Source organism: Nicotiana attenuata, chromosome 11 (genome assembly GCF_001879085.1).
Source record: "Nicotiana attenuata strain UT chromosome 11, NIATTr2, whole genome shotgun sequence".
NCBI classification, from domain to species: Eukaryota; Viridiplantae; Streptophyta; class Magnoliopsida; order Solanales; family Solanaceae; genus Nicotiana; species Nicotiana attenuata.
In genome coordinates, this window is record NC_031999.1 from 13,977,265 (window position 1) to 13,996,585 (window position 19,321).

Genomic DNA, 19,321 nt, shown 5'->3' on the forward strand with positions numbered 1-19,321 from the left:
AGAGAGAGATAAAAATGAGTCGTCGAAACATTACCACCTTATCAACATAATAATACTAAATCGTCAAAAATACGGAAAGAAGTACAATACTAGTTCTAGTCCAATATAACGAATGAATGCCCATGACATAATAAAAATGACAATATTCATAGAAAAGACGATAAACAAATAAATAAACCTTTGCCCAGCGAAAACGCGGCGCCTCACCGAAAACTTCAAATCGTGTACTCTTAAATTAAGCAAAATTCTCATGCATCGCGTCAACTGTTATCTCTGTCAAAAAAAAATTCAGCGGGGATGTGAGTCGCTAGTCAGTGAGTAATAACACATTAAACCACAACCGTTTTTAATTGGGACAAGTCAGAAAACATGGCTGGTATAGTATACAGAAAATATCATAAGAATGCCCTTTTCAAAACAATACAATAATCAGCCTCGTCATGTGTTTCCTGTAACAGGAATCAATGGAACAATCCGGTATAAACTCGTAAGCATGTTTTCATAGCAAATTTTTTTGTCTGGGAGGTTGTCGAAGAGAAGGATCATGTCCCTTCAGATTTATTCACTGTTGAAGCGATCCCATACGTAAAAGGCAGTCACAACTACTACTGCTCGTAGTGTCCCTACTAGACGGGAAAGACTGTAAAACTGTATGCTAGAGTTCTACGTTCCTACTAGCTATACCACTCATAGCCATGCCGTAATAATCGTAAATACAGAGGTGCACCAGGTCTAACGACACCCGTCGTTAGTACGGGATCCTTCAAGTCCTCCTCCCATTATATTTTCTTTGTAAACAGTAATACTCACATGGAAGCATTTTCAAAATATGTACAGGGCATTTATCATTCTCATCAAATCAAGTAATCCAATTTCGATAACAAATATATCATATTCTCAAAATAACAGTAAATCGATGTCAGTAACAAATAGAAGCATTTTAAATAATCGTAAAACATCTGAATACACTGTTCGTACCAATATCAAGTAAAGCACTTGTCCACATAGCAAATTTCAAACATTCATAAACATTTATTTTCAAAAATCAATGTATAAACATCAGTTATGGAAAAATCGCAATGTCGATAAGATTAACTACTCAACACTCTAGAAGCGCAAACTAGACCAAAGCTCGATTTCTTATCGATCCGAATGGTCAATCTCGTGTGTAAATCTATAATCGATTATAAGTCTATTGTTACTGCCCATCAATTCACAATACATTCATCTAAATAAACAATCTATTTGCGAATGCGTTTTTCTATTCTTAAAACTTACTTCAATCTTTTTTTACCAAGTATAATCGGAAAACATTAATAAAACAGTAGTATTGAGTTTACTCCCCTTATCTTCTTAATAGAGATTAAAGTAGTACAAACAGAAAATTAACTTAGCCCTTGTTTGCTCACCAAACTTCTTAAATATATAGCTGATCAATTTGACTAATTCGTTTCTAAGCCTATCTCATTGAAATGATTCTAGTTCATTGGTATCTCTATTCAAGTAAATTGATATTACCAATATCCAAATCATGTTATTACCTTTAACCTCAATCCATGACAATATGTATAACATCATGTGAGTGAAAATAAAAGTATAAGAAATACTTGTTACTAATTTTTCAAAAGCTTGGTTCCACAACACTTTCTCTTCTCTTCCCTTTAAGCCGCAGCATAAGTGCTGCACTCCTTTCCCAGAAAATTCCTTTTAACTTTTTTTTTTTTGAGAAAACTACCCTCTATAGCCCCTCAAAATTTTAATAGCCCAATGTTTTGTCTTACTTACAAAAAATGGCCCTTTCGGCCCAAAAGTATTGGACATAGTAGACCGAAAGAATGAGTATGACAACATATAGCAGCTGTAGCTTAGTGATAGAGCGCCTGTTTTCCTAACTTGAAGGTCGTAGGTTCGACCCCTGCCTGCGCGATAGAGCAACCCTTTTTTGCAATGTATAATCTGTCTGAACAATGTATCAAATTGTATATAATTGTGTATTTTCTAATATGTAAACATAGTGTATTAAATTATATACAATTTTGTAATGTGGAATGTGTGCACACTGTGTATTTGGAGTGGATCATGTTATTTTGTATGTGACTAGTCTTTTTGTATATATTTTGTATAGTTTACATCTATTTTTATATATTTTTTGTATAGTTGACTAGTCTATGTTTGTATATTTTTTGTATAGTGACAGTTTTCTTTCCAATATTCAAAAAAAAAAATTGCTTCCTGTCTAATACAGTCTAAAAAATGTAAATACATGGTCTACCTCTACATTGGACAAAATAACACAATTGAGAATGGTTTGCTATTAGTGGATTCAAAAAAACATAAAAAAGGTAACTAAATAGGAAGAAGGAAGAGAAGGAAAAACCATCAGATTGAACTTAAGTATAAACCCAACGACTTGCACCTTTGTAAAACATAAAAGGACGCTTTATCTTGGATGGAAGAACCGAACTTTATCGTGAAATTGAAAATCAAAACGCAGTCAGTCTAAACCCATTGTGCTCGATTCGTGGCTTTAGATCTGGACGGAAACTCAAACACCGGTGATCCTCCATTAAATCTGGCGACTCTTTCTTCTCGTTTTATCACTGTTTTGGGGATTTTGAATATATAAAAATCTAGATCTGAAAGATGGTTTGCTTGCTAATTTGATTTCGGCAGATTTCTGGCTCGGTATATAGCTTTTCCGACCGTGATCAGTTTTTCCGGCAAACCATTTCGGGCCGAAAATTATTTCCCTCCCATGTTGAATTATCCTTATTTGTTGTGTACTGTTGTTATATGAACTTGTTATGCTGGAGATTATGGGATATACCTTTGAATATTTACTTTCGCCGGAATCTACTCCACTAACCGATAAATAGGCCCGACTCTGCCGCCTACATTTTCTACAAGAAAGAGAGGAAAGTCTACATTTGATTAATTGAAAATTGAGAAAGTAAGAAATTGAAGTTGGGAAAAGGAAGCTACTTTTTCTCAAAGGAAAGAAAAGATTTTGATTGCTGCTTTCCTGTAAGCTGACAAACTGGAGCTGGAATCTGTTGGAGAAAGGGTTTCCCATTGGAGTTGTAGGCTAGGGACAAACCTAGGGCCATTGATGAAGAGCTTTGAAGGCATGTGGGTGCAGATATATAGTTCGGTGGCTAGCCACTTGAATTATTTTAGGGCTAATAAATGCATATTAAAATTTTTGGGCAACCGGATATATTTGTTTTGCCGATGGGCCTATAAAATGAAGTTCTCTCTTTTTTTTCCTATCACGTTGTTGATGGGTTTAAAGACTTAAAGCCGATTGCCATACTCTTTGTTTTTTTTTACTATCCTTTGTTTTTTTTTTAATTTACTTACTACCTTGTACTTAATGAGGGTATTACAGCTGACTTCAAAATTGCAGTTGAATAACATTTCTAATAGACAGAAGCATCTCTCCTAATCAGTTATAACCATAGCGGTAACTAGCATCTCAGGTAGAGTGGTGTAACAAATAGTTGCACTCACGTCTCATGCGTCACTGTTCTAATACCATAGCCAAACTATGTGATTCAGAACAGTGAAATAATTGATGCACTGCAGATTCGAGTCACGTAGGTCTCAGATGTCTTCATAATGAAGCAAAGTTAGCAACGACCTAGAAATATGAAATAGATACAAGATGGGAATTTTGGGAAAAAATGTGGTATCCAGACTGTAAAGATTAGTCTCAAACTGATCCACATTTGTATTTTTATCGAAGATCCCATTGAGAACCTGTAACCTCTGCAGTGAATTAAGATCCCCGAAAAACAAAAACACGTAAAAACCCTTCACAAGGGAAAGGGGTGTGGGGTTCAAAGATTTAACCCCCTCTAAAATTTTAATTATTACAGAAGGCAAAGGAAAATTGGTAATTGTCTCCCCAAAATGAATCCTCAAACGTCAACACCAAAAAGATTTTTCATCACAATCTATTTCTAAAAAAGTGATGTTTAGAGGCTGACTTAGGCACACCGACTCCGTAATTTCTTTCAAAAACAATGACCTGAAGCTTGTCGTATCCAAGCCAACACACCAGCACCACAGTCGGAGGATGTTTGCACCAGCACCTTGAAGCGGATTTGGCAACCCTCGTTCTTTAACAATCTGGAGAATTGCATCGAAAACGAACTCTTGTAACTTAACGGCTCGCCAGACGTCATCATCATTCTTCTTCTGAACTGTATCAATTGGGTAGGAAGCAAGACCAGCACCATTGTGATGAGCCAACCAAGACCAAAACTAGCAAAGAACTATCCTGTATACACAGAGTCCACACATGGGTCAGTCACTCCATAATTTCATGCTAAAAAGTCGATCTATACATGTAATATAATAACTAAGCCTCAAAAATCCCAAGCACTTATCCACCCTTAAGAAAAGAACTCTAACAACAATGAAAATATCAGCCTGAAAAATTGAAGATATCCACCCACATATAGTGAGTTCTTATCACTACCAAATAAGCTCTAAACATCCACTCTAACTACATGAAAACAAATTCCATGCATTAATTATTCATGGTATATATAGCAAAAATGATACACCAATTAAACAATTATGGCATGAAACAGAAGGCCAAAAAACTTTGAATAGCAAAATGGTTTGAACTAGCAGGTGCAACAGATCACCAACAGATTAAAGCACTCAACTGCAGGCTTCCAGTCAAGAGAACAGGCTTCAAAAGAGTCGTAACATTCCGAAGTACAAACCACGGTAAAAATCACATGATACCAACACATGAAATGTTGAATCCACGGTCAGACCAGCAATTCCATCAGATTTTGATATGTCTTCTTGTAGACCATCACACAAACCGTTGAACTGCCTCTCACCTCCCTTCTTTTGAGGCTTGCAATCATTAAGCAAGACGGGTACAGAGCAATAGTCCAAGGAGTAGACAAAGAGCAATGAGGAAAGCACCACAGCAGCACCACACAGAATGCGAAGTGCCAGCAAACCACTTCCAGTAGCCATCACGGTCCTTCTTGAAGTTGAAGAGTCTCTTGAAGTAGTCCTTAAATGCAAAGTTCAAAGGCCTGTGGAACACATAGTATCAGTCAGTAAATGCTGAACTTAAACAAACAGGACAGCAAGTGCGTGCAATATCATAAATTTTCAGCCATCAAATGAAGAGAGATATAGAAGGTAAACACCTGAGTGGGACAATAACGGATAACATTACATAGTTTCTATCTCATAACGACCCAACCCTTCTTCTTAATTGTCCTCTCCAAAACATTACGCACAATTCCCTTGATGGTTCTGAGAGCCTACAAGCCTTGAGCATCTCAATTTGATTTTGGATCAAAAGTTTAACCCCGTTCAATGGGGGAGCAGCCGGTCTTTGAACACAGCAGCAGAACTCCACCCATGAGGAAGTCAGTGGCAAAAGCTGAAGTCCTTTTCTCTTGAGGAGCCTGCACAAACACTGGTGAAGCATTTGAGGTGATCAATGACAGATCCTGAGTGGCTTGGCATGTTTGTAGTCCAGCATTGGAGTAGCTTCCATAAGCAAAACGCCCTCTGGTAAACACAGGCTGCACGCCCCCATGGCGAGCAATGGACATCTTGGGAAAGACTCGTAGCTCAGGTGATAGCTGGTTAGCTGCTTTCTGGAAGACAGTTGGGTGCTGGTTCATTTCTGCATTGCAATGTTTAACAAAGTCCTGCACAGTTAGAACATTGGAATCAGATCTCTACTTTTTTAAAGCTCTCCCGGACAAAAGCCGTCCACGAATTCAACAAAGTACACAAAATTGCTGTCATAAACAACTAAAAGAAAACATCTTACTTTCATCATTCAACTGCCTGTTTCAACATTATTGAAAAACAGTCACAAACATATACCAACTCAAACATGAACCTTTATCAAATCAAGTAGAACAGGGTATTCTCAACATTTACAGGTTGTCTTGAAATGGCAATTCCTTTGCTTCTTTAGAAATGTAACTGTCAGTTTCTTATATCTACACAGTAATAAGCTATGTAAAACTAAAATAACTTACACTTTTAACCTAAAATCACAATGATAAATCTCGTTGAAGTCAAAATCTCTTAAATAGTTTTAGGCCAGAAAATGTGCATTAAAAGCTCAAAGCACAAACTTTACACAAAAACATAATGACATAAACAGCACAGCTTCAAACAATAAACAAAAAGCTCTAATCTGGAACTGCAAATAAAAGGGGCACTAACTGCCGATATCAAGCATCACACTGGTCCACCCTAATAAAGTTACATGTAAGAATTCTATAATGAGACATAATCTAGTGCTAAAATAGAATTATAAACCTGACTTCCCAAACTAGAAAACAAACCACCACAAAACAAAGAGTGCATCACTAGTAGTCTAGTAACAGAATCAATTCCAATTTCATAGCCAATCAGTTCTACAAAAAAGAAATGGTATACTCAGTACCTACTCCAAAACAATTCTCTAGTATCTGTGGCACAAAATACTTGCTGTAATCATGCCCTGACAAATAGATTCCTAATACTCGTATATTCAACTCATATATAAATAACAAACCACATAAACTTAAGCATTAAATAGTATAAGTACTAGAAAGTAGCATTTAACATACACTAATATTAAAGTTTTGCGCGTGGGCAGCAAAATGAAACAACGCTAAGATGAACAGATCAAAACTATAAATCGTTTGACCAGAATCTGCAGATCCAACAATCAAAAAAGCACTGCAACACTAAATCAGATAGCCAAAAACACAGGTCCGTTAAACTCAAACCACAAGTTCTAACAAAACAATATGCAAATCTCCCATAAGGAACCTTTATATCTACTGCGAAACAAACCTCATTAACTTGACAAAACCAGAAATCTGTTATATTTCACAGATCTAAGAAGCGAAAGCTGTTAAAAAACAATAAAATGAACATATATCATAGACTAACTATGAAAACGAAGCTCATTAAAAGTTACAAATCCAAAAAAAAGTGATGTTTCACAGATCTCGGCGGAGAAGAGTGAAAAAAACAATTAAAATTAAAACGATGAATCAATTATATTCAGTAAAGTTACAAAATCGAAAATTCTCAACATTTTGCAGATCTATAGATAGAAAAGTGCAAAACAATAAATGAATATACCAAACATACATATATATATATAATATATATGCAAAACGGAGATCAGAAATATGAGAATTGTTAAAACGATCTATATGCAAATAGCATTACACAGTTAGAGAGAGAAAGGTACCTGCGTTCGACTCGCCTCCGAGAGTAGTGATAGAGAGGAGAGGAGAAGGGAGTAGACGGTGATGAGAGAGAAAATGTGAACGAGGGTAAAAGGAGTGCTAACGCGAATACACACTAGTATATATAGGGTGGCTGGCTCTGTGACTGTGTGACCTATATTTTCTGCGAATATTTTCACAGGATTCTTTACTTTTATCCCTACTTGGCGGGTGCATATGATTTCATTTTAACGGCTCTATACATAGTGGCCACGTTAAGAAGTGTAACCCTATGAGGTTCTTTTTTTGCTTTAGGCATTTCCTGTTGAAATTCATTTTTAAGTCCGAGCCCGTTTTTGGCAAGTTGCCAAAATTTGCTAAGCTTTTGGGAGGCCAAAAGTACTTATTGAGTTGTTTGACCAATACAGAAAAGTACTTTTTGCCAGCAACAGAAGCAGTTTTCTGCTTTTGGGAAGAAAGCAGAAAATTCTAGCTTCTTCAAGAAGCAGAAGTAGAAAATTTATTTATTCAAGACAAAACTATCCTCGCCGTAAATTTATATTTTCCCAAATTATCCCTTGCTAATTTAAGTTTTTCTTTTCATTTTTGTTTCTAGTTTTTACCATCCTATTGAAATAAAAGATATCATATTTATGAATCATTTGTAACTTTTCAAATTTTTTATTGACTTTTCTTGTTTTTGATCTTTTCTTTGTGTAATGTTCTCGTAACTTCCAATTATCTTCTTCTTTTTTCACACTAAAGCAAATTATCTGCATCTTCTTCGGATATCAATTCTCTTCCGACAAATAATTATTTATATTTTTTCTATCATATGCTATTAGTTCCCGAATCTTTAAACCAGTTATTAAGTCTGGTTTGTGAAATGACCTACAAACAGGTAATAAATTTACAATTGCATTACATAATATATCTATATATATTAAAAAGAAGAAGAAAATGCATCCAATTTAGTCAAGTGGCAGCCTCACAATAGCCACTTGTCATTTTAGGACAAGTTAGTAAGGTTAGGTAATAATTAGTTTTTTTTTTAATTTTTTTTTAAAATAAATTATACTTATGTGTTGTTAATAATTAGTTGCTCTTTTTGAATTAGAATTTTAAACATACTTAACTATTTCTTTTACGATTTTTTTTATATTTAAAATTATTTTTATTTTACACTCAATGCCTTTCAAGTTTGACACTCAAAATTATCTAGTTACAACTACCATGGCTGTACATAATTTCATCCTATAATATTTCTACCGATAAAAAATTCAACTATTATGCTAATGAAGACATTACTGCAGAGAATTGATGAAGGAGATCAGTCTTCTGATATTCCTTTAGAAATGCGAGGCAAGTCTTCTACTAATATGGAAGCGTTGTGTGATAGAATTAGAGATGAAATTGTTGAGAAGTATTATCATGTGTGAGCGACTTTACTTATTATTTCATGATGGATTATCAATATATAGTAATTTGTGGATAGACTTCTAATTTATACTGAATGATGTTATTTTAATTATTCAAATTATCATATAAAAATAAGTAATTATACTGGATAATATCATATACTTTTGTATAACTATATATGTAAAATTGATATAAATCTTTAATATGTTTGTTTACTTTATGTTTTATATTTTAATTAAATAAAATAAAAAAATAATAAAAGTCTCTTACGATAATTATTTAAGTTATATATTTATATTTAAGAATTATACGACCTTGGTACTATCCTTTTTGGTAATTTGACACTCCAAAAATACTTTTAAAATGATTGGTCAAACACAAATTATTTACAAATGTTGCAAAAAGTACTTTTAAATGAATTGGTCAAACAGTGTACTTGTCAAAATAGAATCCACTATTATGAGTTTGAATTTGAATATGCAATGATTATTAAAATGGTGTATCTAGATTTATAGCATGTTTGGTCAAAGCTTTAAAATCTGCTTATTTTGAGAAGTGTTTTTTTCAAAAGTACTTTTCAAAAAAAAATACTTTTGGTGAGATTCGGTTTGTGTTTGAACTAATTTAATTTGAAAAGCAACTTCTGAGCAGTAATTAGTGTTTGACCAAGTTTTTTGAAAAACTGCTTCTAAGTGTATTTTCTCAAAATTGGCTTCTCCAGAAAAGTGCTTTTGGAAAGAAGCTACATTTTTCTGCTTCTCAAAATATGCTTCTGCTTCTCCTCAAAAGCACTTTGTTTCCTTCTAAAAGCTTGCAAACAGCCTCAATTTTTTGGCCAAAGCACAATTTGATAAAAAAAATACTTTTGGCCCTACAAAAGCTTGGCCAAACAGGCTATTAAACACCAAAAATTCAAGACTAATTTTGTTTTAGCATCTCAATCTTAGAGAAAAAATTAATTTCAAAATGTTATATAAATTATTTTTGATAAAATTATTCTAAAGTTAGTGACGGTTGATAGCAATGGTGGTTGGGCGACGTGTTTGTAGGATGGTGGTCATTGGCAATGTAGTTGGTGCAGGAGGCAAGCGATGGGGTTGTGTAACGACGGCAAATGGTGATTGTCTATTGATAGTCAAAGATAGATCAAGAACATCCAAGATGACTGATGAGATCGGATAGCTGATGAAGTGTCGTGTGGTTGAAAATTAGTTTGTAAGAGCTGGATGAGAAACAGTAAAAATGTAGCTTCTCTCCAAAAGCACTTTTCTGAGAAGCACTTTTGAGAAAAATACACTTAGAAGCAGTTTTCAACAGCTTGGTCTAAGAGCCCGTTTGGCCAAGTTGCCAAAATCTGAAAAAGTGCTTTTGAAAAAAAACTGTTTGTGTTTGGCCAATTCATTTAAGAAGTACTTTTTGCAACATTTAGTAAATAATTTGTGTTTGGCCAATCATTTCAAAAAGTACTTTTGAATGTCAAATTACCAAAAAGGATAGTACCAAGGTCGTATAATTCTTTTAAATATAAAAATGAACTTAAATATTTATCGTAAGAGACTTTTATTATTTTTTTATTTTATTTAATTAAAATATAAAACACAAAGTAAATAAATATGTTAAAGATTTAAATCAATTTTACATATATAGTTATACTAAAGTATATGATATTATCCAGTATAGTTACTTATTTTTATATGATGATTTGAATAATTAAAATAACATCATTCAGTATAAATTAGAAGTCTATCCACAAATTACTATATATTGATAATCCATCATGAAATAATAAGTAAAGTCGCTCACACATGATAATACTTCTCAACAATTTCATCTCTAATTCTATCACACAACGCTTCCATATTAGTAGAAGACTTGCCTCGCATTTCTAAAGGAATATCAGAAGACTGATCTCCTTCATCAATCTCTGCAGTAATGTCTTCATTAGCATAATAGTTGAATTTTTTATCGGTAGAAGAATATTATAGGATGAAATTATGTACAGCCATGGTAGTTGTAACTAGATAATTTTGAGTGTCAAACTTGAAAGGCATTGAGTGTAAAATAAAAATAATTTTAAATATATAAAAAAATCGTAAAAGAAATAGTTAAGTATGTTTAAATTCTAATTCAAAAAGAGCAACTAATTATTAACAACACATAATGTATAATTTATTTTAAAAAAAAATTAAAAAAAAAACTAATTATTACCTAACCTTACTAACTTTGTCCTAAAATGACAAGTGGCCTATTGTGAGGCTGCCACTTGACTAAATGTGGATGCATTTTCTTCTTCTTTTAATAATATATAGATATATTATGTAATGCAATTGTAAATTTATTACCTGTTTGTAGGTCATTTTCACAAACCAGACTTAATAACTGTTTTAAAGATTCGGGAACTAATAGCATATGATAGAAAAAATTATAAATAATTATTTGTCGGAAGAGAATTGATAATCCGAAGAAGATGCAGATAATTTGCTTTAGTGTGAAAAAAGAAGAAGATAATTTGGAAGTTACGAGACATTACACAAAGAAAAGATCAAAAACAAGAAAAGTCAATAAAAAATTTGAAAAGTTACAATATGATTCATAAATATGATATCTTTTATTTCAATAGGATGGTAAAAACTAGAAACAAAAATGAAAAGAAAAAACTTAAATTAGCAAGGGATAATTTGGAAAATATAAATTTACGGCGAGGATAGTTTTGTCTTGAATAAATAAATTTTCTACTTCTGCTTCTTGGAAGAAGCTAGAATTTTCTGCTTCTTCCCAAAAGCAGAAAAACTGCTTCTGTTGCTGGCAAAAAGTACTTTTCTGTATTGGTCAAACAACTCAATAAGTACTTTTGGCCTCCCAAAAGCTTAGCAAATTTTGGCAACTTGGCCAAACGGGCTCGGACTTAAAAATGAATTTCAACAGGAAATGCCTAAAGCAAAAAAGAACCTCATAGGGTTACACTACTAACGTGGCCACTATGTATAGAGCCGTAAAATGAAATCATATGCACCCGCCAAGTAGGGATAAAAAGTAAAGAATCCTGTGAAAATATTCGCAGAAAATATAGGTCACACAGTCACAGAGCCAGCCACCCTATATATACTAGTGTTGTATTCGCCGTTAGCACTCCTTTTACCCCTCGTTCACATTTTCTCTCTCATCACCGTCTACTCCTCGTTCTCCTCTCCTCTCTATCACTACTCTCGAGGCGAGTCGAACGCAGGTACCTTTCTCTCTCTAACTGTGTAATGCTATTTGCATATAGATCGTTTTAACAATTCTCATATTTCTGATCTCCGTTTTGCATATATATATATATATATATGTATGTTTGTATATTCATTTAATTGTTTTTGCACTTTTCTATCTATAGATCTGCAAAATGTTGAGAATTTTCGATTTTGTAACTTTACTGAATATAATGATTTCATCGTTTTAATTTTAATTGTTTTTTCACTCTTCTCCGCCGAGATCTGTGAAACATCACTTTTTTTTTGGATTTGTAACTTTAATGAGCTTCGTTTCATAGTAGTCTATGTATATATGTTCATTTTATTGTTTTTAACAGCTTTCGCTTCTTAGATCTGTGAAATATAACAGATTTCTGGTTTTGTCAAGTTAATGAGGTTTGTTTCGCAGTAGATATAAAGGTCTTATGGAGATCTGCTATTGTTTTGTTAGAACTGTGGTTTAGTTTAACGGACCTGTGTTTTGGCTGATCTGATTTATGTTTGCAGTGCTTTTTTGATTGTTGGATCTGCAGATCTGGTCAACGATTTATAGTTTTGATCTGTTCATCTTAGGTTGTTTCATTTTGCTGCCCCACGCGCAAACTTTAATATTAGTGTATGTAAAATTGCTACTTCTAGTACTTTAATACTATTTAAATGCTTAAGTTTATGTGGGTTTGCTTATTGTATTATGATGTTGAATATACGAGTATAGGAATCTATTTGTCAGGGCATGATTACAGCAAGTATTTTGTGCCACAGATACTGAGAATTGTTTTGGAGTAGGTACTGATATACCATTTCTTTTTTGTAGAACTGAATTGGCTATGAAATTGGAATTGATTCTGTACTAGACTACTAGTGATGCACTCTTTGTTTTGTGGTTTTGTTTTCTAGGTTTGGGAAGTCAAGGTTTATAATTCTATTTTAGACTAGATTATGTCTCATATAGTTCTTACATTAACCTTTATATAGGGTGGACCAGTGTGATGCTTGATATCGGCAGTTAGTGCCCCTTTTATTGCAGTTTCCAGATAGAGCTTTTTGTTTATTGTTTGAAGCTGTGCTGTTTATGTCATTATGTTTTTGTGTAAAGTTTGTGCTTTTGAGCTTTTAATGCACATTTTCTGGCCTAAACTATTTAGAGATTTGACTTCAACGAGATTTATCATGTGATTTTAGGTTAAAAGTGTAAGTTATTTTAGTTTTACATAGCTTATTACTGTGTAGATATAAGAAAACTGACAGTTACATTTCTAAAGAAGCAAAGGAATTGCCATTTCAAGACAACCTGTAAATGTGAGAATACCCTGTCTACTTGATTTGATAAAGGTTCATGTTTGAGTTGGTATATGTTGTGACTGGTTTTTCAATAATGTTGAACAGGCAGTTGAATGATGAAAAGTAAGATGTTTTCTTTTAGTTGTTATGACAGCAATTTTGTGTACTTTGTTGAATTCGTGGACGGCTTTTGTCCGTGGAGAGCTTAAAAAAGTAGAGATCTGATTCCAATGTTCTAACTGTGCAGGACTTTGTTAAACATTGCAATGGCAGAAATGAACCAGCACCCAACTGTCTTCCAGAAAGCAGCTAACCAGCTACACCTGAGCTCGAGTCTTTCCCAAGATGTCCATGCTCGCCATGGGGGCGTGCAGCCTGCTGTTTACCAGAGGCGTTTTGCTTATGGAAGCTACTCCAATGCTGGACTACAAACATGCCAAGCCACTCAGGATCTGTCATTGATCACCTCAAATGCTTCACCAGTGTTTGTGCAGGCTCCTCAAGAGAAAGGACTTGCAGCTTTTGCCACTGACTTCCTCATGGGTGGAGTTTCTGCTGCTGTGTCAAAGACCGCTGCTGCCCCCATTGAACGTGTTAAACTTTTGATCCAAAATCAAGATGAGATGCTCAAGGCTGGTAGGCTCTCAGAACCATACAAGGGAATTGGCGAATGTTTTGGGAGGACAATTAAAGAAGAAGGGGTTGGGTCGTTATGGAGAGGAAACACTGCTAATGTTATCCGTTATTTTCCCACTCAGGTTTACCTTCTATCTCTCTTCATTTTGATGGCTGAAATTTATGATATGCACGCACCTTGGCTGTCCTGTTTGTTTAAGTCAGGCATTTACTGACTGATACTATGTGTTCCACAGGCCTTGAACTTTGCATTTAAGGACTACTTCAAGAGACTCTTCAACTTCAAGAAGGACCGTGATGGCTACTGGAAGTGGTTTGCTGGCAACCTTGCATCTGGTGGTGCTGCTGGTGCTTCCTCATTGCTCTTTGTCTACTCCTTGGACTATGCTCGTACCCGTCTTGCTAATGATGCCAAGGCCTCAAAGAAGGGAGGTGAGAGGCAGTTCAACGGTTTGGTTGATGTCTACAAGAAGACACTCAAATCTGATGGAATTGCTGGTCTGTACCGTGGATTCAACATTTCATGTGTTGGTATCATTGTTTACCGTGGTTTGTACTTCGGAATGTACGACTCTTTGAAGCCTGTTCTCTTGACTGGAAGCCTGCAGGTTAGTGCTTTAATCTGTTGGTGTCTTTGCACTGCTAGTTCAACCATTTTGCTATTCAAAGTTTTTTGCCTTCTGTTTCATGCCATAATTGTTAATTGGGTGTATCATTTTTTGGCTATATATACCATGAATAAATTAATGCATGAATGTTGTTTTCATGTTAGAGTGGATGTTTAGAGCTTATTTGGGTAGTGATAAGAACTCACTATATGTGGGTGGATATCTTCAATTTCAGCTGATATTTTCATGTTGCTAGAGTTCTTTTCTTGAAGGGTGGATAAGTGCTTGGGATTTTGAGGCTTAGTTATTATATTACATGTATAGATCGACTTTTTAGCATGAAAATTATGGAGTGACTGACCCATGTGTGGACTCTGTGTATACAGGATAGTTTCTTTGCTAGTTTTGGTCTTGGTTGGCTCATCACCAATGGTGCTGGTCTTGCTTCCTACCCAATTGATACAGTCAGAAGAAGAATGATGATGACGTCTGGCGAGGCCGTTAAGTACAAGAGTTCGTTCGATGCATTCTCCCAGATTGTTAAGAACGAGGGTGCCAAATCCCTCTTCAAGGGTGCTGGTGCAAACATCCTCCGAGCTGTTGCTGGTGCTGGTGTGTTGGCTGGATACGACAAGCTTCAGGTCATTGTTTTTGGAAAGAAATACGGATCCGGTGGTGCCTAAGTCAGCCTCTAAACATCCTTTTTAGAAATAGATGGTGATGAAAATCTTTTTGGTGTTACGTTTGAGGATTCATTTGGGGAGACAATTACCAATTTTCCTTTGCCTTCTGTAATAATTTAAAATTTTAGAGGGGGTTAAATCTTTGAAACCCCACACCCCTTTCCCTTGTTGAAGGGGTTTTACTGTTTTGTTTTGGCGGATCTTAATTCACTGCAGAGGTTACAGGTTCTCAATGGGATCTTCGATAAAATACAAATGTGGATCAGTTTGAGACTAATCTTTTACAGTCTGGTATACCACATTTTTTCCCCAAAAATTCCCATCTTGTTTCTATTCTATTCTAGGTCGTTGCTAACTTTGCTTCATATGAAGACATCTGAGCCTACGTAACTCGAATCTGCAGTCATCAATTATTTCACTGTTCTGAATCACATAGTTGGCTATGGTATTAGAACAGTACGCATGAGACGTGAGTGCAACTATTGTTACACCACTCTACCTGAGTAGCAGTTACCGCTATGGTTATACTGATTAGGAGAGATGCTTCTGTCTATTAGAAATGTTATTCAACTGCAATTTGTAAGTCAGCTGTAATACCTCTCATTAAGTACAAGGGTAGTTAAGTAAATTAAAAAAAAACAAAGGATAGTAAAACAAAAACAAAGAGTATGCAATCGGCTTTAAGTCTTTAACCCATCAACAACGTGATAGGAAAAAAAAGAGAGAACTTCATTTATAGCCCATCGGGCAAAACAAATATTATCCGGTAGCCCAAAATTTTAATATGCATTTTATAGCCCTAAAATAATTCAAGTGGCTAGCCACCGAACTATATATCTGCACCACATGCCTTCAAAGCTCTTCATCAATGGCCCTAGGTTTGTCCCTAGCCTACAACTCCAATGGGAAACCCTTTTCTCCAACAGATTCCAGCTCCAGTTTGTCAGCTTACAGGAAGCAGCAATCAAATCTTTTCTTTCCTTTGAGAAAAGTAGCTTCCTTTTCCCAACTTCAATTCTTACTTTCTCAATTTTCAATTAATCATAATGTAGACTTTCCTCTCTTTTCTTGTAGAAATGTAGGCGGCAGAGTCGGGCCCTATTTATCGTTAGTGGGTCAGATTCCGGCGAAAGTAATATTCAAGGTATCCCATAATCTCCAGCATAACAAGTTCATAGTAACAACAGTACACAAACAAATACAGGTTCACTGGAGAAATAATTTTCGGCCCGAAATGGTTTAGCCGGAAAACTTCACGGTCGTCGGAAAAGCTATATACCGGCCAGATCTGCCGAAATTCAAATTAGCAAGCAAACCATCTTTCAGATCTAGATTTTTATAATATCAAAATCCCCAAAACAGTGAATAAAACGAGAAGAAAGAGTCGCCAGATTTAATGGAGGATCACCGGTGTTTGAGTTTCCGTCCAGATCTAAAGCCAACGAAATCGAGCACAATGGGTTAGACTGACTGCGTTTTGATTTCAATTTCACGATAAAGTTCGGTTCTTCCATCCAAGATAAAGCGTCCTTTTTATGTTTTTACAAAGGTGCAAGTCGTTGGGTTTATACTTAAGTTCAATCTGATGGTTTTCCTTCTCTCCTTCTTCCTATTTATTTACCTTTTTATGTTTTTGAATCCACTAATAGCAAACCATTCTCAATTGTGTTATTTTGTCCAATGTAGAGGTAGACCATGTATTACATTTTTAGACTGTATTAGACAGGAGAGCAATTTTTTTTTTTTTGAATATTGGAAAGAAAATCTGTCACTATACAAAAAATATACAAAATAGACTGTCACTATACAAAAAATATATAAAATAGATGTAACTATACAAAATATATACAAAAAAGACTGTCACTATACAAAAATACATGATCCACTCCAAATACACAGTGTGCACACATTCCACATACAAAATTGTATATAATTTATATACACTATGTTTACATATTAGAAAATACACATTATATACAATTTGGATACATTGTTCAGACAGATTATACATTGCAAAAAAGGGTTGCTCTATCGCGCCAGGCAGGGGTCGAACCTACGACCTTCAAGTTAGGAAACAGGCGCTCTATCCACTAAGCTACAGGCGCTTATGTTGTCATACTCATTCCTTTCGGCTACTATGTCCAATACTTTTGGGCCGAAGGGCCATTTTTTGTAAGTAAGACAAAACATGGGCTATTAAAATTTTGAGGGGCTATAGAGGGTAGTTTTCTCAAAAAAAAAAAAGTTAAAAGGAATTTTCTGGGAAAGGAGTGCAGCACTTATGCTGCGGCTAAAGGGAAGAGAAGAAGAAAGTGGTTGGAACCAAGCTTTGAAAAATAGGTAACAAAGTATTCTTATACTTTTATTCTACTCACATGATGTTATACATATTGTCATGGATTGAGTTAAAGGGTAATAACATGATTTGGATATGGTAATATCAATTTACTTGAATATGAGAATACCAATGAACTAGAATCAGATTTCAATGAGATAGGCTAAGAAAGGAATTAGTCAAATTGATCAGCTATATATTTCAGAAGTTTGGGTGAGCAAACAAGGTGCTAAGTTAATTTTCTGTTTGTACTACTTTAATTCTATTAAGAAGATAAGGGGACGTAAACTCAATACTACTGTTTTATTCATGTTTCCGATATACTTGGTAAAAAAGTTTGAAGTAAGGTTTTAAGAATAGAAAAACGCATTCGCAAATAGATGTTTATTTAGATGAATGTATTGTGGAATTGATGGGCAGTAACAATAGACTTATATCGATTTATAGATTTACACACGAGTTGACCATTCGGATCGATAAGAAATCGAGCTTTGGCTAGTTGGCTTCTAGAGGTGAGTAGTAATCTTATCGCAATTTGCGTTTTCCATAACCTGCATGGTTTATACATTATTTTGAAAATAAATGTGTTATCGAATGTTTGAAATTTGCATGTGGGACAAGTGCTTTACTTGATATGGTACTGAACAGGTTACTTCAGATGTTTACGATTATTTAAAATGCTCTCATTGTTACTAGACATGATTTACTGTTATTTGAGATATGATTATTTGTTATCGAAATTGGATTACTTGATTTGATAAGAATTGAAATGCCCTGTACTATTTTTGAAAATGCTTCCATGTGAGTATTTACTGTTTACAAAGAAAAGTATAAATGGGAGGAGACTTTGAAGGATCCCGTAGCTAACGACGGGTTCGTTAGACCTGGTGCACCTTGTATTTACGATATTACCGATTATAGTTATAGCTAGTGGGAAGGTAGAACTAGCATACAGTTACAGTTTTCCCTCTAGTAGGGAACTACAGTTATATTTGACTCCTTTTACGAAGGGGTCTACACAGTGAAACAGATTACATGATCCTTCCTTGGAAACCTCCCAAACATAAAAATTTGCTATGAAACAGTGCTTACCGAGTTTATTACCGAATTGTTCCATTGATTCCTGTTACAGGAAACACATGACGAGGCTGATTATTGTTTATTGTTTTGAAAGGGCATTCTTATGATATTTTCTGTATACTATACCAGCATGTTTTCTGACTTGTCCCCAATTAAAAACGGTTGTGGTTAAGTGTTATTACTCACTGAGCTAGCGACTCACTCCCCGCTGATTTTTTTTACAGAGATAACAGTTGACGCGAGCGAGAATTTTGTTAATTAGAGTACACGATTTGATAGTTTTCGGTGAGCGCCGCGCTTGTTCGCGTGGGCAAAGAGTTTATTTATTTGTTATCGTCTTTTCTTATGAACTATTGTCATTTTTATTAGTGTCATGGGCATTCATTCGTTATATTGGACTAGATACTAGTATTGTACTTCTTTCCGTATTTTTGAGATGTTAGTATTATTATGTTGATAAGGTTGGTAATGTTGCTGACGACTCATTTTTGGTTAGTTAGTGAAGATTGTGATTGATTTATGAGATAGGAAAACTTTTGGATAGTCCTAAAACAGAAGAAACCCTATCCGATTTTCTGAAGGGCACTTGCTCTTAAGCGCCGGTCATGATCCTAAATTGAAATTCTCAGTTTATAAACAAGAAGCTATAAACAATAATAAAAAAAGACGAGTTTATGACAAGGGATTTAAGAAGTGTAAAATCTAAACAGAAAGGTTTATTGACATAGTTGATTTGAAAAACGATGCATCCAAAAAAAAAAAATTGACGAACTTTGTCCACTACTGCAAAGCTGCATTTTTCTATTAAAAATTCACTTTTGGT

At 34.7% G+C, this 19,321-nt stretch overlaps 1 protein-coding gene, 1 non-coding gene and 1 pseudogene across 2 annotated transcripts; 1 reads left to right on the forward strand and 2 right to left on the reverse strand.

Moving 5' to 3' along the window:
- Positions 3,950-7,258, reverse strand: LOC109234710 (annotated as a pseudogene).
- Positions 11,730-15,360, forward strand: LOC109234150 (ADP,ATP carrier protein, mitochondrial). Its single transcript, XM_019400013.1, has 4 exons — positions 11,730-11,868; positions 13,404-13,914; positions 14,029-14,400; positions 14,787-15,360. Exons 2-4 carry the CDS (start codon positions 13,423-13,425, stop codon positions 15,081-15,083), a joined length of 1,161 nt encoding a protein of 386 aa, XP_019255558.1. The 5' UTR covers positions 11,730-11,868; positions 13,404-13,422; the 3' UTR covers positions 15,084-15,360.
- On the reverse strand, positions 17,116-17,188 carry TRNAR-CCU. Its single transcript has one exon. It is a non-coding gene; the product is annotated as a tRNA-Arg (tRNA).

Bases quoted from the DNA above. Each gene is read 5' to 3' on its own strand.
- LOC109234150 (XM_019400013.1), top strand. From the start codon at position 13,423: ATGGCAGAAATGAACCAGCACCCAACTGTCTTCCAGAAAGCAGCTAAC. The intron at 13,915-14,028 runs GTTTACCTTCTA...TGTGTTCCACAG, and splicing joins TCCGTTATTTTCCCACTCAG to GCCTTGAACTTTGCATTTAA. The intron at 14,401-14,786 runs GTTAGTGCTTTA...CTGTGTATACAG, and splicing joins TCTTGACTGGAAGCCTGCAG to GATAGTTTCTTTGCTAGTTT.